Source organism: Copadichromis virginalis, linkage group LG10 (genome assembly GCF_057382275.1).
Source record: "Copadichromis virginalis isolate Kocher_CV1m ecotype Utaka linkage group LG10, C_Virginalis_male_GT1.1, whole genome shotgun sequence".
In the NCBI taxonomy this organism is placed as follows: domain Eukaryota; kingdom Metazoa; phylum Chordata; class Actinopteri; order Cichliformes; family Cichlidae; genus Copadichromis; species Copadichromis virginalis.
The window spans coordinates 20596726-20609607 of NC_140627.1; the positions used below are offsets into that span (position 1 = coordinate 20596726).

Here is a 12882-nt window from a genome sequence, read left to right on the forward strand (position 1 = left end):
GATATCTCTCTATGAGCACACTGTCGCGCTGAGCTAAAGGATCCTGTCTATCCCGCAATATACGCTGAATTCTGAGGACTCTCCTTATCAATCTTGCACCTTCCGCAATGGGTGGCTCGCGTATACGGACAGGACATGGCTGCGACAGGCTTCCCAAATCCACCTTCGCTTTTATAGCCGTGGTCTCTCATCTTGATTACACGAAGTAATTTACAATTACTACTCTGAAATATGAATTACATCTGTAATAATCACATACATGTAATAGAATGTTAATAGTACATTTCCCTTTTTTAGGAAATGACCTGTATGTATCTGTGTGAAATCAATAAATGGATCAGGTGCTGCATTATCTTTAGTTACGGTACATTGATGTTTTTTATTTATGGTGAAACAGTGGTGGAATATCGCTGTTGCTTTCGTATAAATGAAGCGGACATACCTGAGAGGCCGCGATCTAATCCTGTTTACATAAAGTAAACCTGCTCCCGAGCAGGTTTACGCTTACGGCTCTGTTGCTATGGCAGCAAGTCCCGGATGAGCTTCGGGGAATCGAATGATCCAAGATCACGCGAAATCGTCAACAATCAAATCCAGCTAACCTACTTAGCGAGGTACGAAGAACGGGCCCCTGGTTCCCTGTTTTAAGCTTGTTTCAAAAGATTCTGTACTGCAGCTTTAAATGTTTTCCAAAAGCACACATACACTTACCTTATCAGAGTTTCTCAAACTTTTTACAGTGTGTACCACCTGATTAAAAAATGTTAAGCTCTCCTAAGTACCACTATGAAAGCATGAAACTCATAAATCTTACAACACAAAATTAGAATTATTAAATTAGTAAAATTAGTGTCTGCAGTAAAGATTTTTTCATACATTTTATACATTCTACCACAGGCAAAGCTGCCTCCATTTTTAGTTTAATTTTTTAATATTTTGTATTTTATTATAATTTTGTAATAATTTATTCTGTTTTGGGAGTGTTTTTTATGTATCTGTATTATATTATACATTATACATACACATTAAAAGTGAATCTCTGTCCAAAACATGCACTCAGTTTACTTTTTACTCACTATGAGCATCATTCATTATTCCTCCCCAGTAATTAAGGTTAGGATATGTATTTAAATTTTTTTTTATTCCAATCCATTCTTATTTTGCAGCATTTAAATAAACTTTATCAGATTTGATGGTTTTGTTACAGACTTTTCAGTGTTTTGTTTTTCTTTCACAAATGTGGGGATTAAATTGTGTTAAAATGTGCAAAACAGTGATGTCATGTTTTGAGACGAGGCACAGAGAGACTTGATGAATTTAGGAATCTTATGATTTAATAAAGAAATTTGCAAGGAACCTTCTGATGTCGATTAAACCATTTGATTATTAAGTTTCTCACATGCATGAAGTTAATGTATGCATTTCAAAAAGCAGTATAATATAAAAAAACTCAACCTCTCCAAGAGAAATTTCCATGTTAGACTGCACAGAGGGGACTGAAACGATCTGGATCTGTATGGCAAAAATATGAAGAGGAAAACTGACTCCACATGTTTGGCACTGTGCTTTTGGCATGGAGCGAAATTCAATAGCATTGAGGTGTCGAATTAAACTCACGTTGCTGGGGAAAAACATACTGTCACGGTTCTTGAGTTTCTTATGTTTTGGTTTGATTCTGTATTGTGGGTTATATTCTGATTCTCTTGTTTTGTTGTGTTGATTATTATTGTTTTGGTTTCTGTATTTTGAGCCCTCTCTGTTCTGTGTTTAGTCTGTGTGTCTGGCCTGGTTCCATGTCTCTGTTTTCCTGCTGTTCCCATGTCTGTGATGTCATAGTTTCTGTGCCTGTCGCGTGTTTCCTGTTTTACTTTAGACACTGACATGAGACAGACTTTCATAGTTTTGCTTCCCTTGTTTCGTTAGGTCTAATGTTTCCCTCCTATGTCTCATGCCCTCAGTTTCCCTCAGTGTATTTAAGCCCTGTGTTTCTCTCTGTCAGTGTTTGTGACAAAGTGGCTAGGACAGAATTCATTTGCCATTTGTCACTTGCATATATTGTTATTTTGTGTTCTGTTATTTTACAGTCAGCCATAATGCTTTGATTTAGACATTGCTGGTGTAACTTCTCTTAACACACACTATCCCGGGTTTTGTTTGTGGTAGTAGTAGTTACATCCTTTACATCCATGCATGTGTTTTAAAGCAAACACTACTAACCATCAGGTCAATTTTCTTCTGTTTACAGGCACATGTCTGGTAAATTATGTTTCTTTGGTTATACTTACCATGGTGTCCATGTTGTGTATTCAGGTCCTATATGTGAGACAGGTGCATGGGACGGGCCGCCCACAACTTCCTGTTTATATAGGGTCATGAGGTCAATTATTGCATTACTGGGTTTAACCAAATGGAGGGTTTTTCATTTTGTATAGTATTGTTTGTTTTCTTTAAAGTAGCCTTTTGAGTTATTTTGTATGCAGTGTTTTACTTTACAAACCATTTAGTTGAGTAAATAAGTTTGTCAGTTTCATGCATGACTTTATTCCTGTTCTTTGTTTAGAATTGTATTGTTTGGTCTGACCTATTTGTTTCAATGGTAGGGACTAACGAGGTCAGGTGTGGGCAAAGTCCTGTATAAAGCAAGTGGGATTTTTGCATGCCTGATTGATTGTTTTATGGTAAAATGGAGATGCCAGCAATAAAGTATGCTTAAAAGAACGGCAATCGTCTGCTAATGCTATTTACTTATCACCTTCCTTGCTCCTTAAGTTATGCTACATCACAGTGTTGCATTGTACCCTCACCAAGCTGTGTGTTCTGTCTGCTGTTGTGGACATTTTAAATAACCTGCAAACACCCCCGTGAGCAGCTTTTGAATTCGGTTTAATAAACACATTGCAATGTGGAGAGAAACATCCCAGCCAAACGCTAGGGTGATCTCTGAAATTTGGGTGGGGTTGCTCATCTTATATACTCACACAGACACTCTCAAACAAAGACCATTCGACAGCACATTATGTCCCTATACATTCTGTCCAGCTCATCCTTGACCCCCTCTCATGACCACCAGTCACCTCCCTTGAGCAGGGTGCCTGGATGTCTTCAACTTTACAATGGGCTCTCTGTGAAGGTGCAATTAACATGGGGCCCACTTGTGATAATATTCTACATGCATGTATACAACTGGTTACAGGAGGGATCTTGCTATAATAAAGTGATATGGTTAAAATATGTGATCAATACAAAGAATAAAGAAATGTGCCATTACAATTCCATCCTTTGATTCATCAATGAAGAATTAAGAGATTTCTTTTCTAACTACTGAACATAACATCAACACAATTGCACACTCAAAGGATCTCACAATGTGTATCCTTCCTACAGTCAGAAGGAAAAAACTAATTCACACTTTATGTTCATATGTTTATGTTCATATGTTTATGTTTCACAACAGAAACTGTTAAACTGACAGAGAAAAGAAAACTGATTTTACTCATATAACATTATAATGGATTGGGGAGATGAAAATTAATTATATATTTTTATGTTGTTTAGCCACCAAAACCTCAGCCAGTAATAGGTAGGCCAACTTTTGGACCGTCCAGTTGTCTGTATGACTGCCGCAGTACATACATCACATTTGCACACTATCAGAAAGTGCAAAACAGCCCTGGTGGAGTGAGGAGCTGTAAAGAGAAGCAGAGTGCTGTTTATATTCTAAAAATGTTTTAAGTTTGTTTCAAAGATTCTGTACTGCAGCTTTAAATGTTTTCCAAAAGCACACATACACTTAACTCATCAGTGTTTCTCAAACTTTTTACAGTGTGGACCACCTGATAAAAATGTCAAGCTCTCCCAAGTAGGGGAGAGCGGGGTAAGTTGTCACACTCTTCACACTGACTAACTTTTACTGAGCACCATACATCACAACGTAATAAATGTTTCACCAAATGAAAGACGGAAGTCTCGGGCACATATGATGTATTCATTACATTTTCATATCTTATCTCATTACGGAGTTGTAGACTGTTGAATAGAGAATGTGCACTTGTGACAATTTGCCCCATCGGCAGGTAAGTTGTCACACTAGATTATCTTAAAATATGAACACAAATACTTAATTGTGATTATTGATTTTAATTGTTAAATTCAAACCAAAACTGGAAATTTGAACAATTATGCCAAGAGAATTTGGAAAAAAACAATTATTTCAATCCAATACACATTTTAATCAAAACATTAAGTAGAAAGAAAACTTTAGTTTGAACTTTAAACTCAAATGTTCTCTGGCTTGCACATAAATCCATCATAACTGAATGGAATGCTGCAAATAACTTGCTTTACTTAACATGTTTATCCTCTGAACAAAACAGATGCCCTATTTCTGATTAATCAGACTCAACTTCATAGTCACAATTCTGGCACACATAAATTGCCTGGCCTGAGGTGCAAGCATCATGGGCCCATTTGTTGCATTTCACGCATTTTACCCAGGTCTCTTTTGGACGACTGTTTGAAAATGGCTCCACACAGACAAGGCAGGAGCACTCTTCATCATCTGATGATGACTCTTGAATTATTTTTCTTCTTTTAGCTGCGTTGTTCTTCATAGGTCCAGATGTTTTCCCCCCTCACGTCCCTCTCTTTTGAAACAGCTTTTGCTAGATTCAGCCTTATTCTTTTCTTTTTCTAGTTGCTGCTTCACTGGCGTGTCGGTTAGAATTGCTGATTTGCGTCGTTTTCTTCCTTTGCTGGATGGTTTTCGGCGGCCAGCTTTTGGATATGGCTGGATGTCCTCTGGAGTTGGTAGTCCGCTGTCAGTAATTGCAGTGCGGTAATTTATGTCAAAATCCTTTGCTGTACTTGTGATTGATTTGTTCTGCATCTTTACCTGCCTGACTGCCTTTAACATAATGTCAGGTGGTGTTCTGCCACGCTCTGTCTTTCGTTGATAATTTCGAACCATCTTACTTTCTTCCTTCCTTCCTTAATTCCTGCCTCTCCTTCCTTTCTTCAAAAACCTTATTACAAATACAAATGAATTACAATATCACAATTTTTTGGAGCATTTATTTGTACTGGGGCAAGTTGTCACATGTGACGACTTGCCCCAAAGTTAATGAGACAACTTGCCCCAAACTGACATTTATGCTAATTTTGGCTAAATGTCAGGGTTAGCTCAACATAGCACATCAGCTGAAGTATCAAAAGACACGTTAATGTCTCCTCTATTTTGTGTAAAATAATAATCTGTAACATCTATACCTAACAAAGTTGTACTGAAGAAAATTTAAAGTGATTTATTTTTCCTTTTAGGTCAAAAAAATAAAAAAGATGTGCTCACCTCAGATTAGAGCAGTCTTGACCACATGTGAACAGGAGGTTGACTATAGAAGAAGAAGTCACACAAAGTGGCTATTTCATTTTTGAGATAGAGCCTCTAGTGTTGGAGTTATGAACAGTGTGACAACTTACCCGTGTGACAACTTACCCCGCTCTCCCCTACCACTATGAAAGCATGAAACTCATAAATCTTACAACACAAAATTAGTATCTGCAGTAAAGATTTTTTCATGCATTGTATACATTCTACCACAAGCAAAGTTGCCTCCATTTTTATATTCTTTTTTTTTAATATTATGTAATAATTTATTTGTAATAATTTATTCTGTTTTGGGAGTGTTTTTTATGTATCTGTATTATATTATACATACACATTAAAAGTGAATCTCTGTCCAAAACATGCACTCAGTTTACTTCTTACTCACTATGAGCATCATTCATTATTCTCCCCCAGTAATTAAGGTTAGGATATGTATTTTTTTTTTCCAATCCATTCTTCTTTAGCAGCATTTAAATAACCTTTATCAGATTTGATGGTTTTGTTACAGACTTTTCAAAAACGTGTTTTGCTTTTCTTTCACAAATGTGGGATTAAATTGTTAAAATGTACAAAACAGTGATGTCATGTTTTGTGACGAGGACCCAGGCACAGAGAGACTTGATGAATTTAAGAATCTTATGATTTAATAAAGAAATTTGCAGACTTGCACAGAGATGGTAAAATTATCATGACTGATAACAGAGAAGAAGACAACAGACGATGAGGACAGGGAGGATGCAGGGACCGAAAGAGACAGGGAAGAAGTCTCATTGTGACGAGTAAAGTGTATCTTGCCTGGCTGGGCAGCTCTCTGGGTGCTCAGCACCCCCAAAGCTCTGATCCTAGAATCGCCCCTGATTCCATCCCCTCCAGGATTTTCATATCTTTCACAATTGGATCAAGTATGGTGCCCACCGGTGATATAAGTTCGATGGTAGATAGGGGGCAGGGTTTAATAAGAATATTTTCTTCTTCCTGCTCCTTTTCACACATGGTTGTTGTGTTTTGTTGACAGAAGATGTGGTTGTTTTGTTTGATTGTAGTACCAAGTGTGAAATAAATAAAAATGAAATGAAATGAAATGAAAAGTATCTTAGAGAAGCCATATGTTCGGGATGTTGAACTTGGCAACTGTGAACATAATAAAATTGCATTATACATTTGAAATAAACACCAGAACAAGGCAAAGAAAGTGAAATTAAATAAATTGAGCAAAATAAACCTAAACAGTTGGTATAGCAGCTATTATAACATCATCCCCAAAGCTTGACTGATTCACATTATGAAACACACAGGAAATGTTGACGTTTTTTACTCACCGCATTCCAAAAATGATCTGTAGGTCAGCTGGCCCTCAAAACTGATGTACTTTTGTTGTTCTCTGCACTTCACACGCACAGCTTGCATCCTTCATGATATGAAAAGGATATTTTTAAATAATTAGTTTTACTACAAATACATACAAAATTGAACAAAACACAGGCACACACAAAACACATAGGGCTTAAGAAACATCTAAAACTGCACACTTGTGCAGACTGCAACCATGTATGCTTTTCATTGTTAGTTACACAAATCATAGAAAAAATGCAAAAACTTTTCGAGTAAATCTGGAATCCCTTTTTTTGTGTAAGCTGTATTTGTTGTACCATCCCTCCTTTTGACACAAGGTCCTCCCATGAGTCAATGCATCAGGTCTTCTCCTCTGGGGTAGCTTGGCTCTGAATAGCCTGTAAATCTGTGTTAAAAGATGAAATTAGTGTGGTTCTGTGGTGGTCTGGTTCCATATTCTGTTTAACTCCTGGCTTTGCCACTGCCTCTGCGCTGCCAGAAAAACAGAATCTTTGAGTTAATATAAACTTCACATTTGCAAACACCTCTAGTTTATGGGAGTAATAAGGCATTCAGCCATACCAGTTTGACATGTGCAATGGATTTTCCTGAATTAGTTAAATCCATCCATCCATCTCAACTCTGCAGTCAAAAGTTTTGCCGTTTCAATTTACTCATGTAATCACAGTGATTTTAGTAAAGCTTGTTCACTTTCCACCCCAGCTTCCAGCAGCTCACAAAGGGAAAGTTAATGATGTGTGATAGGTCCTAACATCTTGTCGTCGCACCATGTTACAAAAAAGAAAGAGAAATTTGGCGATCTTGGCCCATGAGAAGTCCATAACAAATAACTTGGGTATGGATGAATTTGTTAAGAGTTTTTGGAAAGGCAAACAGCAACTCATTTTTCTTTTTTCCTCATGAGAGACTGCCACCTTGACATTGTCAGGGGGTTGGGTGCCTCAGTGACCCTAAGAGCTAGATCAGCAGAAGCTTAGCCTTCAGGTGGGACACCCAAGTTGGACAGGTCTTAGGGTAGAGGCCTTACAAAGTGCAATCCAAGTACATGACAAAAACAGGCATCCAGAGCACCTTTACACCGTGGGGTTAGTGCTTGTATCCACCTATCAAGAAGGGTATCAACTGTGGTGGAATTTTCTGTTAATAAAGTCTCCAACGCAATCAGCTGTGGCCAAGCTTTTAATTACTGCATGCAGGAGAGCTAACACACATCTTTGTGGGAGTTATTAATACAGCAAATATTCTCGTAAAGCACAGTTTCTCTTCTTTTCAAAACCATTCGCATTTTCTCTCTAGCGTAAATGATGACTTGAGTTAAAGTCATTTAAAGAGCGCTTGTAAAATGGGCCTGGCGTCGGGCCCATGGTCAATAATTGGTTATTTTCAGGTATGCATAAGCAGATGCAACTTTTGTTCCTGAGAAAAGACAAAAGTAATGCAAATAAATGTGTAAATGTACACAGACCAACTCATTTATCAACAATGCCAAAATGTTTTGTAAACCAAGACGTCAACAATCTTGACGTCTTGGTTTACAAATAGTTTGGCTACAAAATGGAGCTTCTGCATTGCTTATTCTTTTAACATTTTGACAGTCAGTGAAGGTAATTAGAAATAAATGATTACTTTCTTGATCTTTTGCTGTATATTTGTTTTTTATCTATTGAGTGTAGTTGCACTTAATTTGTTCACCTTTTTCCTGTAGATATGATGGCACGCAAAGCTGGCGTCATAGCTGCTGGACTTAAGGTGCTGATTTCCTCCTATAATAACAAATTATAGGATATTAATAATGAATAAATCATTTCTATACCTTAACGACATTATCTTAATTTCTGAACTAGTTGTGCATAAATTTCACAGACCGGAAAAGAGGCACCGCGACAAGGCGTAGGGAGTGTGGTGCCGTCCGTAGTCCTTGAAATGAACGAAGGTGCATCTTGTGAAGAGAGTCTGCGTATTCCTAATGGTCGTGGAGAGTCCTCAAATCGTGGTAGGAAGAGTGAAATATTAAGCAGTTTATTTTCCATATAGTTTTTGTTTTCTGGAAAAAATAAGCTTTGTAGAAAACTCAGTTATTCTGAGACCTGCCTTAGATATAGATGCACCAAAATCACGTGTTTTCATGATTTAGGTGCGGTCAAAATAATCATATTGAATGTTCTTTTGATTTTAACAGACACAGTACACTGGGTACACTGGTTGTGTTAGTAATTGGAAATTATTGATTCATTGGTTCACCTTTCTCCTGCAGGTACATTGGCCCCCAAAACTGGCATCCAAGCCACTGGACTTAAGGTGCTGATTATCTTACTGGTGAGTGATAAATGAACTGAAAGAAATTAATAATTTAAAAACTGCTTTTTGCATTTATTTGACTATTATTTTTCTAATGTTAACATTTTTGATGATCTGAAACATGTTAGTGTCAATTAAACAAAACAAAGAACATGATACAATCTAGTAAGAGTGGTCAGTTGCCTGGATCCAGCCACTCTTACTAGATTGTATCATGTCATCTCTACAAGAACAAATTAAGTTGCTGAATTTCATGCAGATGCTACATGATTTAATTATGTTCACCATAGAAACATGGAATTATTTAGTTCAAGTTACAAGTTTGGATCTTGTGCATGTAGCAACCACCCAATTTCATTTTTTTGAGTGTAGGAATAACTTAAATATAATTCTTTTTTTCTTGTTTATTTTTTGTTCCCAGGAGCTTTGGGATTGGTGCAGTCGACGTGCTATAATGCCTACCAGCAGCTGCAACTCTACTGAAGAGTGCTGTGTCACATATGCCAAGTGTGTCTCATGTGGCACATGTGACACAGAGACATTGGGCAGTTTTTTGGGCCATAATCGTAAATTGTTTATATATAATATATGGCCATATGAAATACATACCAATACATTCTTGCTTCTCAGTAAATCTGTTTGTCTAGTGAGAATAGGTGGGAAACCACGTGGAAGTGGTTTTCTCCTGTATGATAATTTTGTCCTTACAAACGCTCATGTTATTAAATCTGCTTATAATTTTAAGACTGATCAGCTTACTAATAACATCACTGTTACTTTTTCATATGAAATTCAAGAATCTATGTGTGATTGTGTAGCTGTAGAAGACGTTGTTTGCTATGGTTTTGATAATAAGCGTGACTGGGCTTTGTTAAAGGTCAATGACAGTTTGCCACTGCCCAATGGTCTTTTACCACACGTTAAGTCAGTTTCTGACACTGAATGTTCTAACATCTTCATTATTGGACATCCTAATGTGGAAGTAAAACAAGTAGATGTTTGTTCAGTTGTTTGTCCTGAGAACCGCAGACAGGCTGTGGAGGAGAATTGGAGGAAAAATCCAGGTTCCAATGATGATTACGTTAATCGTGTGGTAAAAGAAATTCCAGAACTCAATGACATACTGGCATACAAATCTAAATTTCGTCAGGGCTCTTCTGGTTCTCCTGTGTTTAACGAGGAAGGTAATCTTGTTGCAATGCATTCAAGAGGATACCTTTACCGTGATGCTAAGGGTCAGCCTCAGAGCCTCATGGATTTCGGTTATCTTTTGTCTAGCATCATCAAGGACATTGAATTGCAGATGGTGTAGAACAGCGGTCCCCAACCTTTCTTTGCGCCACAGACCGGTTTAATCTCAGACAATATTTTCACAGACTCGCCTTTAAGGTGTCACAGATGAATACAACAAAATACAATAATACAACCAAGACAAAAACTGTGGTATTTTGTAAATATAATAATAAATACGAATTCACTGTGTAATTGTGTAACTTTATTAGCAGCGTCCTCCTGAAAATGCTTTGACAACATTGAGAGTAACATCGTCCTTTCTCTTAATGCTTTCTAGGCGCTATGGTAACATGTAAATATTTCTTTCAAATTGAGACACACAACTACGAAGACCCAGGGAAAGTGAGTTAACAATAAAATCCCTGAAAACCATAAATTTCACACCCAAGCCTCAACTCTCATGGCCCAGCACCAAACGACTCACGGACGGATACTGGTCCCTGGCCCGGAGTTTGGGGACCGCTGGTGGAGAAGAAAAGTTTTTCCGTGTTTTAGTGATGTGTCGGTTGCAAACGAAACGGCTCTTAGAGCCGACTCTTTGAAGTGAACGATGCGAGCCGGCTCCTTATTGGGAGCCATGGGGTTTTTTTTATCTTCCTCTCACCCTCTCTCTCGCACATTTTTTCCGCTTCACTCTGCATGCGAGCAGTGTGCTTTGTGCTAGGGAGAGGGGCGGTAGTTACACTCGCAGTAGCACAGGAACAGAGCAGGAGGGAAAGAGAGAGAAAGAGAGCCAGGGACAACAACTTCACATTAGAAAGGTATAGTAATCATCCACAACTATTTTCAGTTGCGGATGATAAAGGATTCAGAAAGCTTATTCATGCAGGCCTATGTGACAGAGAATGTGCATCTTCTTTTTGTTTTCATATTTTAATTTATATTTAATTGTGTTGTGGTTTGCAGTGTTTTGTGTTGTTTCACTTGTTTCACAGCCGGTTCTCTAAAAAGAGACGGAAATCCCATCACTACCGTGTTGACTTCTTGACTCATGTAATTTGTGAATCAAAAATACATTTATCATTGAAACCAAACTGCGTTCTGAGCTTTATTGAACAAAGCCTTTCCTGAGAGATCACCACAGCATGAACAGTCTTCATACCAACAACGATACAGAAAATCATGTGTGTGCATAGTGCTATTTATTTTGCAGTTGTAGCAAATTTTCTCACAGTCATGGAGACAACTGTTTGATAACTAAGGCTCAAAGTTGAATCGTGACCCCAGCTTATTGACGATTTGGGGCCTTTTCTGTACTAGCAAAAATAAAGAGATATGAAAACAATGAAGAAACTCATGAAACTCAGTAACTCTGTTTGTCAAGTGAGAATAAACGGGAAACCACAAGGAGGTGGTTGTAATGACTGGGCTTTGTCAAAGCTCAATGCTGATCAGACATTGCCTGATGGTCTCTTAACACACAGTGGATTCGTTTGCCACAGTGGTGGAATTTGCATTATCGAATATCCGGATGACAGTCTGTTTGACTGTTTCACAGGCAACCATGGTCAAGTTGTGGAGAGGCGCAGGAGAGGTAATCAAGACTGTGTTCATCTTATTACTAACTGTTTAACAACGCAAACACTTTCTAACTTATAAGTCTTGTTTACATTGTGGCAACTCCAGCTTTCCTGTCTTTAAAGAGTATGGCAATGCTGTTGCAATGCATACAGGAGGCGATTTATACAATGAAACAAGGGGTCGAAACCAAAGTGTTATAGAGTTTGGGCATCCTTTTTCTGATATAATTGAACGCATCATTATTCAGAGGTTTGAGAGGGAAAGGTTTGGTCTCTTGAAGGAATACCTCGCCTGCAAATGCACTCGACAGCAAGACTTTTTGGTTGGTGTGAAGAAGATTGTCGAGGGCAGAAATCTCACAAAGTTTAAAAATATAGTAAAAAATTCAGTGGCTGTAGACGAGAGTTTAAAGACTTTCTTTGAATTCTTCCCTGGGAAAGAGGAGATTGAGCCCATGGATATTAACTGAGTTCACAGAAGGTTAACTGCAGAAAGAAGATAAAGTGAGAACAGTTTGACCAGTTGTGACTTTTTATAAGGTCAGGACACTTGTTCAAAAAAAGATGAAATTGTTATCGCCTTATACACACATTTTTCCTAAACAACTGCTGCATCATGTACTATAAATAATTGTAATAATAATAATAAATGTATCCTGATTCTGTGCTGTTAAAGTGCAACGTCCAGTTAAATTTGAAGAAACCAAGAGAATCTGCTCAGCTATTAAAGGGCTCAAATTGTATAGATGTGATAAATATCATGTTGAGGTTTCTCCTTTGTTTTGTGACATTTACAAAGTAAATGTTAAAACCCTCAAACAACCCTCAAATTTCAACAGGTTTAATTTTTTTACCTGTTCTACTTTTGTGTTTCAATTTAAATGCATTATTTCACATTTAAAATTAATTTAGGATGAGTATATATGGAGTGTTGATCAAAGGTTTCAAAATATGATACCTTGTCAATATTTTCAATATTATCATTTTATACTCAAAATATAGATTTTGAATGAATCTGGGTCACTTTCAGCATTT

General features: G+C 37.5%; 1 protein-coding gene across 1 annotated transcript; it reads left to right on the top strand.

Moving 5' to 3' along the window:
* Positions 1–11611: 11611 nt before the first annotated feature.
* Positions 11612–12317, top strand: LOC146700391 (uncharacterized). Its single transcript, XM_085471304.1, is given in 2 exon segments — positions 11612–11892; positions 11894–12317. Coding segments are annotated over 2 exon segments (705 nt in total).
* The last annotated feature ends 565 nt before the right edge of the window (positions 12318–12882 follow it).